Consider the following 15830-nt stretch of genomic DNA (forward strand, 5'->3'; position numbering starts at 1 on the left):
TCAGTGCTTTTCTTTCAGGCAGAGGGAAAGCTGAGTGAGCGTGACAATATCGGAAACAAGGACGATACTATAATGAGGATGTTTCCTAAACCAGGAGGCGTTCATCCACATCCAGGGATACGAGTCCTGATCACTACACTCTCTTAATTTGACTTATTACATACCATTTAGAGATAGTGCATGTTTATTATAGCTCACACTTAATAAAGCAGATAAATGACAGCGACAATTACATATTAAAGGATTACATCAGTAAAACTGATAAGAAATGACAGAGTCATCAACGGAGTGAGAAAATATTAGAATATTAGATAAAAAAAATGTCAGCCTGTGTACGGTACATGCAAGCAAAAGGTTGGAAGCTGTGCATTTTGGTACAAAAAAAAAAAAATCCAATCACAGAGCTTTAAATGATGTTAGTCACACTGCTTGCATGGCATCCATAAACATGAATGAAAGTATAAATAAACTAATTTGCTGGCATAAACCTAGAGGATTGCTACATAATCTCGGAGGGTCCTGTGTTTATAAGAGACACTGACGGTGTCATTAAAGGAGAGAGTGGAGTAATGTAACTCTATGCCACAATGGAATTTAAAGCTTTGAGAGCATTGATCAGACAAATCGCTCCTACCAAACACTCGTTCATCATTGATGTTCTTGATGCAGAACCAGAGGCCTGCTGGGAACGTGCAGACCAGGATGTGGAGGTCGAAGAAGAAGGAGACCCACGTCGTCGGCTGGTGCTCCGACACCGACGCGATGATGGGGATGTGGATCTTGGCGTAGCTGGAGACGGAGAGAAGAATGAGAAGGGGAGACACAGGAGGGATGTTAATCATGTTGGGAGTGTTCAGACAAATTATACATTAGATCCTCCTGATTAACTCCAGAATTATGAAAGGGGGGGAAAAAACTATTTACCTCCCCGGTAAAATATCAACAAATATATAGCGCTCAAGATGACTAATGTTTTTCTGATCTGTGTGTTTGCTCTTTATTCACCACGGGACTTTTACACAGCAGTTTCTATACAACTTGAAATATCTCTCACCAAAGTGTTTAGTGAGTACAGCTGGGTAAGAGAAAACACACAGCACATTAAGAAATTAGTATGAGCCTCCAGAGGAAAGAAAAAACTATCCCATACTGCTTCAGTCAGCAAACAGGGTGGCGGAAGGGGAGGGGGGGATTGATTGGGTGTGCTGAAATATCAAACACATTGCAGAGCATTCAGAGAACACAGGGTGCCTGGTGCTGTTTGAAAGTAAGACAATAGTTAAACACAGAGGCCGGGCTGTACTGTTCCTCTGGGATGGTGGGGGGGCTCGACTGAACAAGTGTTCCATCGACAGTGAGAGTGTGAAGGTCAGCAGAGCTTACCCGGTGTCCCAGAGAGAGTAGAAGCGACCACTCCACGGAGCGATGTATCCTGGGGAAAGAAAAGACGATCAATACAGAAATATATAACATTTGTGTTTTACCACTCGAGCCTTGGAATACGAGTGCTGCTAGGCGCGCAGGAAGCTTGTTGAGCGATGTTTATGTAAAGGCGAGATTAAGGTCGTTACAGGTCAAGAGAAGAATGTATAAAAACAAATAGAAAACATTTCCATTCGTTTTTCCTTTGCTGAGGGAAAACTGGGAAGTCTGGGATTTTGGTGAAATCGTGTGTAATTTTGATGTGAACAATATTCTATAAATTCTTAAAAGACAGAATAGCTCATCAGCCCTCGTTTAAAAAACATTAATTTATCAAATATATATTCCATACAGTAGCCTATAAATGGACATATATGGTTTATTAATATGCGATTGCTTGGTGGTGGACGTGTTCTTTTGCTGTGAAAACCAAATATACATCGACGCCGCCTCGGCCCCTTCAGCCCGTTGCTGCGATAAGTCAACTTTGCCAGCATCTTGGAGCGGACTGAACTTTAAAGAAATGCTAGAGACCAGGGTAGCCGCCTCTTTCCTGGATAAAAAGCACAATAATGTCTACATTTGTCCTACAATGTACTACAATAAGTCGTTTCTATATTCAAGGGCTTATGACCTACATGGAATACTGTATGTTAGATTGTGTGAAGATTGGAGCAGACATTTCTTAATACCCAAAATTACGCACAAAGGGTTGTGCACATTTGTTAATCTTATTTAAAATATTTGCATCATGTTCTACAGATTTATGATCATTTTAAGATCAATTTCCCTCCAAGAAAAACCAAAGCGAACGTGTCGATGCTGAAAATGTATTCTATTGATGCTACGTAATTACTTGAATTGAGTTGTTTATAAATTTAACTGAAACCATTTAAGCTGCAAATTAGACCTCACAGGGCATTTTACGAACGCATACAAATGTCTTATTTTGGTTCGGCTTTGATGTGGAATACATTTCAGCTCTCCACTGTTGCCTGGGGGCTCTCACAGCCACTCACACACTCCTACTGTATGTGCGCAGACAACACAAACAAAAGCCGCGGCCCCACATCTCAACTCTTGTGACATGTTTGCACCAACATGGAGCTAAATCCGAGTCCTTTGATGCTCCTCGAGAGAGATTGTGGCTAATTTGTTTGATATTAATGATGAAATAATCACCAAAACCATAAGAGTACTTCTAAATAAGACGCCACAAAGCGCTGAACCGAAGCAGGCAAGAACAATATCTGAAGAAGCAGTAAAAGAGGGATGAAGGAGATATTTTTGAGAGTTGATTTACAGGATGACACTGATTTAACCGATCAATACTTGGCTCCGTGTTCAAGAGGAGAAAAAAAAACACACACCCGGCCACGCTGCTGCAGAGATTCTTATGAGATGAAAAGGTCTGACAGAGAAGGACATGTGCAGTTTCACTGCGAAACTGGCACATCACCAAACAGTCATCTACTCCCACTGCTGCCTTCAGTTGGCCGACGCATTACAACGTTTACCAGACGTCCAGTTGATGTCGGGGTTCCTCACGGGACGTCTGTATCCAAAATCGGTTCTAACGCGGGCGGGCGACCAATCTAAGGATGCCAATGTTACTGCAGATGTGATGTGCCACCGTCTCAAAGCCCTGGCTGTCGTGTTTACATAATCTGGAGTGACAGATTGTTGGTTAAGGCAAGTAAATAATCTGCTGCCTTCATCAAGGTGAGAGAGCCAATATATTATGTCGGGTAAAAAAAAAAAAAAAGCAGTCATGCTTTATTGATGCTCATTACACGCTGCAGAAAAGGTGTGCATATACGATGAGCGAGCTCTCCTCTTAAAAAGCGATACGATACCGGTTTCTTCCTTGAGAGCAGTCCGAGGTAATGAACCGCTAGATCAGAGGAGCAGCGCCAGTGTCAAAATAAGAGCTATAGGCTGTGTCATCTTAAATCTCAACACTTCAGCTGGAGACAAATACAAATCAATAAACAGCAAGGAGGCAACATTTGAAAGGTCGGAAAGCAGGCAGAGCTGAAAGTAATGGAGGAAAACATTAACAAGGACAAAGTTCAAGCAGCCGGCTGTGCGCATCAGGGTTCAACCAGGCCGACCAAAAACAACAGAAATGATTCCACAGAAAGGCCCTCGCACAACCCTCCAACAAACGCTCTCCAACTAGCACCCGTATCAGTTTATATTTGTTCATCATTTGCCTTCGAGGTTTCATTTGATGGCAGCCCACCGGGGAGGCCAGACCGTCGGGGAATAGTGTACGAACACACTAACTTTTGGCTGAATAAAGAAAACTAAATTTAAAATGGCTGAAATCCCAGATCTGGATCATCATCAAAAAAAACTAGTCAACTGATCCTTCCACAAAAGGCTATTTGTCCACCAAATCACAGCCAAACTCAGGGTCATTTCTTTTAGACGGGGCAGTAAACATTACCGTTGAAGTATGAAAATAACATTAGAAAGTGATTTTATATCTCGACACTGGACTGAAACAGGAAATAAACCAAGGACACACTAGATTGCAATCGCTCACGGAAACTCCTTACAATCAATGTCGGTCCACTCAAAGTGTTTCTGCCGCTGAATCTCTCAGTGACAGTGAGAAATAGTTCCTCATACATTTTCCATTTCTGTTCTCTTTGCATCTGATTTCTATAAACTACAGTGATATCTGTAAAAGCCAATCAATGAAAAGAATAGTACTAATCAATACAGGATGAGCTGCTCAGTTTGATGAGAAGTCTCCCCACTTGCTAAGCCATGATATTGGTACTGGTGATACGTGCTTATAAGGAGAAATGATCATATTTTTTGTATAAATTCATCCATTGACTTTTTCAATTCATTTAGGCACAATTTTGTAGAACCCGACGATATGTCTTCACGTTGCTTGTTTTGTCCGACTAACAGTATAAATCCCAAAGACATTCAATATTAAATGACACTACATAGAATAAAAGCCGCAAATACTCTACATTGTATAGCTGGAAGCAAAAACGTTGGGGCATTTTTGCTTGACGAGCGACTTAATTGATTGTTATGCATGGAGTAATATTCTGTCAACCAAGTAATCAATTGTTTCAGCTCGACTTACGAGGACAAAAGAACACAATAAATGACGGCCTCCATGTATGTGAACTGAGAAAGTGTGTGAGCGGACATACAGACCTGTGTAAGTGAGATAGATGACGGTGAGGAAGACCACGCCGGCGGCAAGAGAGACTCCGAGGAGGAAGAGTGTCTGGAACTCCTGTCTGGTCAGCCGGTCCTTCAGGTACTGCAGGAAGGCGTAGGCTTGGAGAAGTGCAAACACACCTGGGAAAGAAGCCACAGGCAGAAAGCAAAGAATGAGCAAACGTACACAGGAAACTCACACTGAATATTTGAGAAGGCCCCGATTCATGTTGTCTCCTGCAGGGCACCAAGACGGCCTTTTTTTTTCTTTCGTGGTTAAGAAGCGGCGCTGTCAGTTCGGCAGAATTCTCAACATAGCCGTTCGCGGTAGCCCCTTCGGCTGTTCATGCAGGTGTCAAAGACAAATACTGTGGGACAACATATTTCAAATGCATGAGACAGGTTTGTGTGAATAAGCCCGTCTCTTTCCAGAGCATTGTCCTCCTTTTTGCAGCCCCCCCCCCTTTAGATCTCTTCTTTCCTCCGTTCCTTTGCTCTGTCACTTTCTCAGAGCCCTTTTCTCCGGTGCGTCTTCTCAGTTTGTCTGGCGAGTACGATATCAAACATTTAAAAAGAGGTCTGGTTGCTCTCGCTTTCGTCACCTCTCAAGACTTTGACAAATCTCGTGTGAAATCGCCTTACTCCTCCACTAGCGCCACCACCGCCCACAGCAGGTCTCACCCATTTCCAAGGTTAAGCCCCTGTCTGTCTCCCGGAGAGCCGCCGCGGCGCTAACGTGCTTGTCAGTCTGTGCCACCCTGCCTGTCTGCCTGCCTCCCTCAGGGGCCGACGTCTCAGCGGTACAGACAGGTCCGCGGCTCTGTCACTCTCGTCCTCGTCTCCCACTGTGCTCCTTGAATGCCACCACCAGATGTTCTGAGCAGCTGCTACCCCAGCGACATAAAAAAACACACTCTGAGAGATTTTTTTTGTGGTGCATTTTCTCAAAGCCTCTCATAATTCCGTTTGTGTTGTAGACTCTCAGGAAAACAGGGACACTTCAATGTAAGCCTGCTGCAGTGTTAAGAGAATTTCCAAAAAGGTGCTGCTCGGTTTCCTAAAGCTGTCAGCGACAGTCCTCTCCCAATCTGGATGTACGCGGACGCAGGAACCATGCGCGTACATACGCACCCATCCGTGCCGTCAGGCAGCAGATGGGCCCACTCTTGAGTGGCGAAAAACCGAAGGAGCTTTAATAAACTACCCACAAGCCAAAACGAAAAGTACTTACAGCGCTAAACCCATATGGGCGGCTTGTGAAGTCGCTTACTTAATTCTATTTTGTGAATATATTCGGAGGGGGTCCTGTGTTCTTCTGCACACGGAGCGTGACTAACGGCGTCAGCAGAAGGGGGATTCAATTCCCGCCGCAGCCAAACAACCTTAAAGTGTGTGCATCCACGGTACCGTAAGGTGCTTTGGATAACAAGCGAGCGGTTTATGTAAAGTCACACCTTTAATAAATGAACCGCAGCATTCCACCCGAGCCTTTCCCTTGTGTGGCAGGGTTCAGGGCAGGTCAGAGGAACTAAACATCAAGTCTCTGAAATGCAATCTCTGTGTAGTATTAATGTGTCTTTGTAGAAAACCAGAGTCTGCCCCAGTTACTTGTAATCAGAATAGTCCATTCAGTTTAAAATACCATCAATTTAACTGAAATTTAAGACTCAAGTCTGTGTTTTAGACACAAATGTAGAATTAAACCTGCATTAATTGATTTTTTTGTCCAGTTGTTGGCTGAGTAACAAGTTGTAAACACAACACTGACATATATTAACATACATTATCACCTAATTAAGTTGATATGGCAAACAGTTGGCTATTTAGCGTTGAACTGACAGAGAGCAACACTATTCAGCAGTCTTGTTTCTAGCCACCTGACTAATATCAGTCCAATATTCACCCCCAAACTCCGAAGTTAAAGATTCTGCTACTTGTTTTATTAATGTAGCTGCTAAATACATGATCGCGTTCACAAACGTGATGCCTACTTTGTCAGTGGCCGGTAGCATACACGAGGAAATGAGTCCGAAGAGAGCGAACCAAAACAGTGACGTTGAGGACTGTCCCGTCGCGTACTCTGGAGAACCTCAGACATGTGCTGAGAGAGTTATGATTGAGTCATAACTTAAAAAATTAAGGCAGCCAAGAAATGCTGATGTCACCACCGCCCTCATTCATGTTCAAACTTTTCTAGAAGGGAACCTGTTCTTCCAAGTGGAACGCAGCATCAGCTACCTTGGAGGTACAGGGGGCGGGACTTACCGGCAGCGGCCATGTGCTCGCTGGTCCTGATTGGCTGGAAGCCGACAAAGGGGATCTGCATCGACAGGACGAGACCCACGATGTAAAAAGTGCTGTAAGCTGTAAAGAGAGAAGGAGAAAGAGAAGGTGGATCACACAAGAAATAAAACAATCTGAAAATAAACTATTGCACCACAGAAACTATTCTGCTCCATTACTCCAGTTTGGGCCCTACTAAGGGAAATCAGCCTCAACAGAGGTATTTAAAGTCTATTGATTTTCTCTGTCACACTTCAGAGGGAGTAAATACAAAATACCTAATCTAATGTCATTTGCTGAGGAATAGGGAGCTGGCTCGGCGCGGTGCTGCAGGGAGGCCTGGAGTGAGACGACGACGCGGAGAACAGCGCAACTCCCACCTTTGCAGCTGGGGGGGGCCCGATTGGCAGACGCAGCAGCTTAATTAAGATTTCATACTGTTCCTGAAGAGTGTGCATCATTTCTGAAGTAGTTGTGACCGCCCTCAGCTATCTCTTCCTCACACATCTGCTATTGACTCAAGACAGAGAGAGATGCATCATGAGGGAACATAGACTGTGAGGCATTGTATCAAATCGGGATTTTCTTCTCTCTTTTTTTCTTCTTCGCCTTTTTGTATGTTCCTTCGTATCAGAGACAGCTGGAAAGAAGAGCCGAGAGATGTAAAGAGGAGGAGAGGTGAGGAAAATAGGACACGCCTGTAGACCTAATGTATTTTCTGTCAACAGAATATGTTTCTCCATTTCTCACTTGCTACCAAAAGGTGCACGGGGGTTGCTGGATGATGCTCTGCCCGACATCCTTGACGAACAATGAAGGCAGGAGGGTATTTTCCACTTCATCTAACAGCCCGCATTGTCAAGTAGAATTTCGTTGGCAAAGAACCGATGGGAGATGGAGCAGAGGTAGGTCAAAGCCCCTCTCACTGTGAAGAGGCCATAATTCATTTTCAAAGCTCTCAAAGATTATGCTTTTGCGGTTACAGCGAGTGCAACATATAATCATGTGTAGAAGATACTTGGCACGGCTTTCATTTTTCCTGACCACAACAGCGGTGGCTGTTCGCGGCTAAGCCGACGACGGAGAGTTTGAAGGATTGAGCTCGAGTTCTGCGAGCCAACTGATAAATGTGCTGGAGCCGCCGCGTGGTCCGTGAAACCGGAGATGTTTGCTGGAATAACAAGCCCGTCTCTGGTATTCACACAAAAACAACAACAAAAATAAATAAATAGAAAAAGATCAGGTAGCAGGTGGCTGCATTTACTGTTAAGTGGTGTGTGTGAGCGTACGGGTGTCTGCACTGCAGATGATGGAACGCTTACGGTTGCGAGAGGCGAGTGCAGGCGTGACTCTGCATTTAAGCTCGTTTCAGGGTCAAATGCTTCGGTAACGATGTTGAGAGACGCAGAGGAAGGAGGAGTGGTTTTTGTCTTGTTTGTTGCGTACATTTCTGTTCTAATGGAAGAGGATCTGAAAACGCAGTCACTTTCCATTTCAGCGACCGTATGTGGGGACGTTTTTAACATCAAGTCGCACACTAAAAGCTTTTGTGTGGTTTGTGTGTGTGTGTGCAGCTCACCGATGTAGAGTCTTCTGCTGTAGCGTTGCATCAGCATCAGCACAAACACATGCAGAGGAATCAGGTTGATGATAAACACATAGCCTCCCCATGCCGACACCTGGAACACACACATAAGACACGTCAGTCAGCCTGCTGGGACATCGTCCTCTCTCTGAAGCGGTTTTCTTCATTGAACCGGCCCGCGTGATCAATTATTCTTCATTTTGTTTCAAACGAGGTAACCCCGCTGAGTCGAGAGTTTCCGGTTAAAACGCTACAAATCAGCTTTGCGGGAAGGATGTCAGGTTTGCCTCATTGACGGGAGATTAATCCAAACCTGAAAGTCCTGTTGAGACACAATGGGTTTCCCACATTGTTGCCGACAGCTACTAAAAAAAATACATTTTAAAACAGTTGGATTATCGGAAAAATGCTTGTCACGAAATGGATGAAACAAAAACCATACATCAAACAACCAGGACCACTTCAGAAACGTGCAATTAAGGGACTTTTATGACAAAGAAATCAAGCACAAATAAATTAAGATGAAATAATTACAACCATAACTTAATATCTGCATTTTGTCTATATCAGCACCTAATGGAGAGAAGACAAAAAAACACAACGTTGTATATAAAGCTGTGGGGTGTGACTATTAGAGAAGACAAATGGTTGCATCATTTTAAGTCCACAAACATCACCACGTACTCGGAGACAAAACTGTTGTAAGAATGTAACCGTTGACTCGCAGGATAAGAGCTCAGGAGGAGTGATGTCGAGAGAAACGGACGATGTTTTCATATCAACGACTAGATAAGAGTGTGAACCACTGAATATGTCACAGGAATAAATAGGTTTTGAGGAGACGGGGCAATGCTGATCTTTTCATGATTTATTTTTTCCCCCTTTGTGTGTATGTGATCTTTCTGTAATGATAAAGCAATACAATAAAAAACAAGTCTGCCACAATGGTCTCCATGTGAGATTGAAAGTGACTGTAGCTTTTGACTTATTACGGCTCCAAAATACAGTATAGATAATAAAATAAAGTTCTGAATATGTGACATGAACTACATTTTCAAATACAATTGAATTAAAGGGCATCAATCTACACACAACCACCTTAAAGAGAATCATTCAAGAAGGGATGTAAAACTATCTCACTGCCGCTTTACTATTAGACATAAGTACAGAGCTATAAAAACCTGACGTATATAGAATCTATAAAAACTAGGCAATCACACTGTACATGTTCGATGCGGCAATAACTTTTAAAGCTCTACTAAAATTGTACCTCGACCGTTTTTGAGGTTCACTAAATACCGCAGCGCCGGATGTGGGGGCCATAAAAACGACTCCACAAAAACGTCACTGACAAGTGTTGGATTGCCTTTACTCGACTACAGCAAAGGGCAAATGTAACCAGTGAGAGCACTAGACAATCAAGAGAGGAGAGCATAGAGAAAGAGTGTTGAGGGAAAGAAAGTCAGACAGAGGAAAAGAGAAAGGAAAGTGGGGAAGTGCTAGAAAGTGAAACAGAGGGAGGGAGAGCGAGTTAAAACGGGAGAAGGAATCGCATGTACGCAGATTGTTTGATGATCTTTTATTCGCAGCGGCTCGTCGGAGAGAGCCCCGTTGCACCCGCTCGGTACGATGAAAAGTGAACGGGAAAACTGAGCACATGTCTAATTGATAAAAAACATTAATATGCTACATTAAGGCAGAGAGTTAAAAGAAAATCCCTGAATAAATTCCGTGCTGAATGCTTAGATGCAATTATAATCTGGCGGTAGTTTGCATCCGTTTTCTCAGACGGTGACGGAAAATTAGTAGCATGTGAACTGTAACGAGTCACAGAAATGACCTTAATTTACACAACTATAAACATGCCAATTTCTACAAAGTATGTATGATAACAGAGAGAGAAAAACAAATGGGGCATTAAGTCTTTCTTTCTCTGCAATCTACAGCCGGCACAAAGACGAGGTCACCCCGTCACCTGCTGTAACTGAAGCTCTGTGAACAGGTGAGCACGTTTGTGCATTCATGGCAGGTGTTAATTCACAAAAACCATGCCAACCGCACCAGTGACTTTGTGTAAATAAAAAAGCCTCTATGAAATATTGATCCATCCCAGTTAAACTCTCTGGCGTCACTGAGGTGCATTGTTGACTCAGAGAGTAAAAGTCAACATTATTTTTTTTGGCTTGTTTTTTCCCCTTTGGGTACTTAACTGGGCAAACGCGTGGGAGGTTATACCATGTCGGAGTGACCATGGGAATTTTTCCGTCCACTATCTTTTATCACTCTAATAACCGGTGTATTTACCATTTACATCATTTGTAGTTCACTTTCCAAATTGGTGTTAAAGCAGGGTTTAGTAAGTCAGCTGTTAGAGGTCATCCTTGTTTGTTTGCCATGACGTGTTCTCAAGCACCAAGTTGAATACATTTCTAAACAAGACTAAGAATCTTCAACCATGCTGGTGGCTCTGAGACTGTACTTTGACACAGAGGTGCTAAATGCTAACGTCATCATGCTCTCTTTAGTGAGAGTAACCTTCACCACCATCACCTCAGCTCAGCGTGTTTGCATGCTTTTCACGAGTCAGAGATCGGTAAATGCGGTAACTTCACAGTGACATGAAGGTGGTCACCAGCGCCTGTTATTCAGTAAACTCTACGATGCAACTTGCTTGCAGATTTCCCTCTCGATTGTTTGGATCATAGCCCGCAGAGCGCACAATCGACCAGAGGAAAAAGATGGGAGATACTGACCATCTGGCCACATTGGAGGACCACGCAGTGATGAATGGCCGAGACAGAAACCAAAGCTGTGTGTGCGCATCGTCTGTGTGTGTCGGTGTGCACGCACTAACAGGCTCTATTTGAAATTATGGATCTAAACAGCCAGCCCTTTGCCCGAGCCAGAGGCTAACAGGTGAGGGCAGGAATCAGAAAATGTTTGGAGCAAAGTCTTTTAGCCGTTATCGCTCTCTCCATTTCATACCGGGCTTATCTGATGACCGCGGGGCCGCTCAGAAGAGGATATAGCAAACAGCATGCAACAGGGAGAAGGGTTTTACCCTGTGTGTGTGTGTGTGTCTGTGTGTCTGTGTGTCTGTGTGTGTGTGTGTGTGTGTGTGTGTGTGTGTGTGTGTGTGTGTGTGTGTGTGTGTGTGTGTGTGTGTGTGTGTGCACGGGTGTTTGCAGCCATGTGCTCTTGTTGGATCAATTTATAAAAAATGAATGTTGTTCTGCTTCACCAACTGAACCTTTTCCAACACCAGCAGTGACTTTAGTTCATTAAGAATTTAAGATGCGACAATAATGATCACGGGTCAACCGAAGGGTTGCGGTTGCAATGCAGAATGCTGTGAATCTACATTAGATTCAACCAGAGACCGTTTAGAACAGAGACACCCCACAGAGAGTCAGGTTCCTGTCTGTGCGACGTGGGTTTCGACACTGCCTCGTCCTTTTAGGAGACTAGAGGCAGGTCCTGGGTCTATGAACTCCAATGGGAGAAGTGAAAGTAGATCCTGACTGATTCTTTCACTCCACAGACATTGGACCCATTTTTCACAAAGTACAGCTGACTTACGTCTTTAAGTATTTGGTCCTGAAATTAAAACTTTGACCTGATGATGGCGTTAAATGGAGGATCAAGGGATCGTCAGTTTTTCCAATTCCTTCTGAGGGGAACATGAACATCTGCATCGACTTTTATGGAAATCAATTTCAAAAGCTGACGAGACATTTCACTCAAACCACAAATCTCTAAACCATGTTTGTGCTAGAGGAAAAGCCAGACGATCGGCAAAATCATCAGGGTACATCTTCTGGAGAAATGTTGTGCATATGAATCAAGTAGATGTTGAGATATTTCACCGGTGAACACTTGATTGGATGGTGGCATCATTAGTAGGCTTCGTACTCTGGGGCCTGTACAAAATTTCAGAGGAATCCATCCAATAGTCTGGATCAAAGTGGTGGACCGACCATCGCTTATCCCTGGAGCCACGCCGCTAGCATGGCTAAGAAGTTAAGCAAAGTGACATCTATTTAACAGTCACCTGAGGCACTTTGTGTTCAGGGCATTTGATCAATACTTGATTAAGCAAAGGAGCTTTTGATGTGCCCTGGTGTTAAAGGTTGTTCTGCTAAAGGGGACTGTGGAGGATTTAGAGAGAGAGAGGGAGAGAGAAGTAAGCCAAAGCTTTGGGAATGAGCAGTGCAGTTGAACTGCTTTAGCTCTGTCCACCGTTCCTCCCCCTGGAGGGATGAAAGGAGGATGTTGCGCAGCTACCAAAATAGTTCCTGTGGCTCCTGTCCATCAGTAGGGTCCTGCTGCTCTGATCCTCTTCTTAATCTCGTCCTTCTCCCTCATCTCCCCTCTGATTATGCTAATATCCTGGCATGGAATCTGTCCCTGTCTTGCCTCCACATCTGCTTTACGAGTGTCACATTCAATTAAGCCCCATGGGAAAACGTCGTGATGGCTACATCCTGATTAAAGTGACAGCTTATTCATAAAGGTGTGGATGCAATACTTTGTGTGCAGGACCAAAAGGAGGCTGGTGGTGTTGATGCAGACATACAAGCCTAGTTTGCTGCTCACTGCTAGAGGACTCATCTGTAAAAGTGGGTGGGCTGCAAATACAGTAGAGAGGAACATCACATCACCGAGGAGAGAGGGGGAGAAAGTGGTAATAAGGAGAACGAAGCATGGAGACTCGATGTTCCCATTGCTTCTGACGAGGACGGCGCGGAAGTTACACATCACAACATATTTTCTGTGCGGTCTTATCCTCCTGCGTTTGTCACCGTCACGCTGTCCACTCTGTCCTGTTCCCTGCTTATCTCTCCACACGTCTCCTTGTCCTTTTGTCTCAGCCCGTCTCCATTCTCCGTTTTGCCTATTCTATTCATCTCTCCATCACTCCTTTATCTCTCCCCTCTCCCCCCCCCCAAATCCCAATCCTCTCTACGCCCCCGCGGACGCTGTGGCCCTGTGTGATCGATGAAGCTGGATTTCGGTAATCTGTTTCATTTGATATCTGTCTCACTGCCGGCCACAGAGACTTAGCCTGGAATGAGCAAGAAGCTGGAGATTTTTATTATAGGCGCTCTCACTCCCTAACACACACACAAACAATCTGTCGCTGAGGCAGTGAGCCCGGATCGTCTTTTTATCTCATCTCTCTCATCAATCCGCCGATGGGCTTGAGCCTGAATTCATAAATAATGCAGACGACACTGGCTAAACGGCTCCTCCTCCTTTTCCATGCCTTGCCATGTCAACGCTGGACACAGGACAATGGCCCCCGAACACTAGCATCCCAGGAGCATTGCTAATTATCAAGAACCAGATCTGAATTTAAAAGGAGCTCCAAATACATATAAAGTGGGTTTTGTAGAGAAAAATGCTTTTTTCTACTCCTAAAGGCAAAGTGTGTAAAGAAATGGCAGAGCCAAAGCTGCTTTACAAAAGACAGTTGCAATACATTTTATAGTAGGGAAAAGTGTGACTAAAATGTCAACGCATTTTACAAGAATTAAAATGTCTCGTTGCTAATGATGAATGACGCATCTATGCTGAGGCTTTTGTGTCTTCACTTCCTCAAATAATGGGAAAAGAAATGGGAAAAGGTTGATAAGGACCAGAACCAGAAAAACCTTTATTATACCGAACCGAAACTCCGTGAGCTTAATCAATTACTCTTTATGTCCCAAAAGGTAGTGGGTTGCACAGCAGTAAAACAGACACACAAGCAAAAAAACATGCCAAATATTTACATCAAATAAAAAGAAGGGGAAAAAAAGTGTAAAAAGCAGAGAATAGAAGTTAAAATATTTGTATTAAATAAGTTAAATTACAGGCCTAAATACAAATATGGAAATAAGTCATGATGTGATCTTGACTTACAATTCAATTCAGTCAAATCTGGCTATGGTTAGTTTGTACCTTAGCCAGATGTTTTTTTTTGTGTGTGCGTGTGTTTGGTGCGTGTGTGTGCGTGTGTGTGCGTGTGTGTGCGTGTGTGTGGTGTGTGTGGTGTGTGTGCGTGTGTTTGGTGTGCGTGTGCGTGTGCGTGTGCGCGTGCGCGTGCGCGTGCGCGTGCGCGTGCGTGCGTGCGTGCGTGCGTGCGTGCGTGCGTGCGTGCGTGCGTGCGTGCGTGCGTGCGTGTGTGTGTGTATTCTCACCATGTAGAAATAGGAGAGACAACAGCCGATGGCCCAGAACACAGAGCCCGTCTTCACCGACTTCACCTACAAAGGAGACAGAGAGTCACAGTAAATTATTATGAATCCATAAACCGTACGCGTCAGCATCAAGTAAGACAGTTTGTGTATCAGGGACATTAGCAACAAAAGCACCATAGGATGCACTTTCTGTGAGACAATGACATGATGTTCTCCTGAGACTACAGGAGAATGAAATGATCCGGACCTCACGGCTCTATATAAACGCTTGCCCGGGACAAATAAACACATTGTTATGCGTTCAAGCTCTAATCAGTAAAAATTGTGCAAAGATAAATTATAACGTTGTCTTGATCCGTTCAAATGTAATCTGTAAACTTTAATAATACAGTTGCTTGAAGGAGATGTTTTCAGAGGAATAACGACTTGTTTAGCTTCCTACTACTAGTTCTGAGCAGCTTATAATACATCATTAAAATTTTGCTTAAAAGAAATACTGATTCCAATCTTGTGAAAGAAACCAGAAGTGATTGTTGGAACGGTGGAAAGACGAACCAGAGTTTTGATGAGTTGAGATGTCTTTTACGATGATCAGCGAGGTTAATCTACTGTTGCTGTTGGCTTTGAGGAGAGCATACAAATCGTATGCTTTGTAGTAAATAAACTAATAATTGTCCAAATCAACTTTTTTTAATAATCCTACATTTTCCATTTCGGCGAGTTCTTTTAACACTGATGCTTTCAATAATCCTTAAAGAACTCCATCGCCTAAAAAGGGTTCGTCAGAAGCTAACGGAGTGTAATCTGAAATGAAAATGGTTAAAAAGCGCTAAACCCTCATATCTTTAAAAGGCAGTTCAATGATCACAGTTAAACGATCATAGCAGATGTGGAATAGCCGGCTGTGGTGAGAGAGCTGATGAGAGGAGAGTGGTTTAGACCAGACAGGAGAAAACATCTTGTAAACAACAAGCTCTTCTTCCATGCCACAGGCCAATCAAGCAGGCAAGTGTACACATTAACATTTAAAAACACACAGAAGGAAAGAGTTGCGAGCACGCGAGCGCACGCACACACACACACTTAGCAGATTCTTTGGAATCAACAGACTCAAGAAGAAGAACCGGTGACAACGGGGGGAGGAGGAGGTTGTCAAGAAGCTCGAT

At 43.8% G+C, this 15830-nt stretch overlaps 1 protein-coding gene across 1 annotated transcript in view; it reads right to left on the reverse strand.

The window, feature by feature from the left end:
• Positions 1-15830, reverse strand: part of LOC306707868 (dolichyl-diphosphooligosaccharide--protein glycosyltransferase subunit STT3B) — a 68745-nt gene that overhangs the window by 7222 nt on the left and 45693 nt on the right. Inside the window, exons 4-9 of the mRNA XM_079175509.1 lie at positions 14665-14730; positions 8477-8576; positions 6880-6978; positions 4609-4755; positions 1384-1432; positions 635-789 (exon numbers count right to left, since the gene is read on the reverse strand). Of these exons, the coding sequence (XP_079031635.1) occupies positions 635-789; positions 1384-1432; positions 4609-4755; positions 6880-6978; positions 8477-8576; positions 14665-14730 (616 nt within the window). The remainder of the gene's footprint in view (positions 1-634; positions 790-1383; positions 1433-4608; positions 4756-6879; positions 6979-8476; positions 8577-14664; positions 14731-15830) is intronic.

This window comes from Pholis gunnellus (genome assembly GCF_910591455.1).
Source record: "Pholis gunnellus genome assembly, chromosome: 16".
Taxonomy (NCBI): Eukaryota; Metazoa; Chordata; class Actinopteri; order Perciformes; family Pholidae; genus Pholis; species Pholis gunnellus.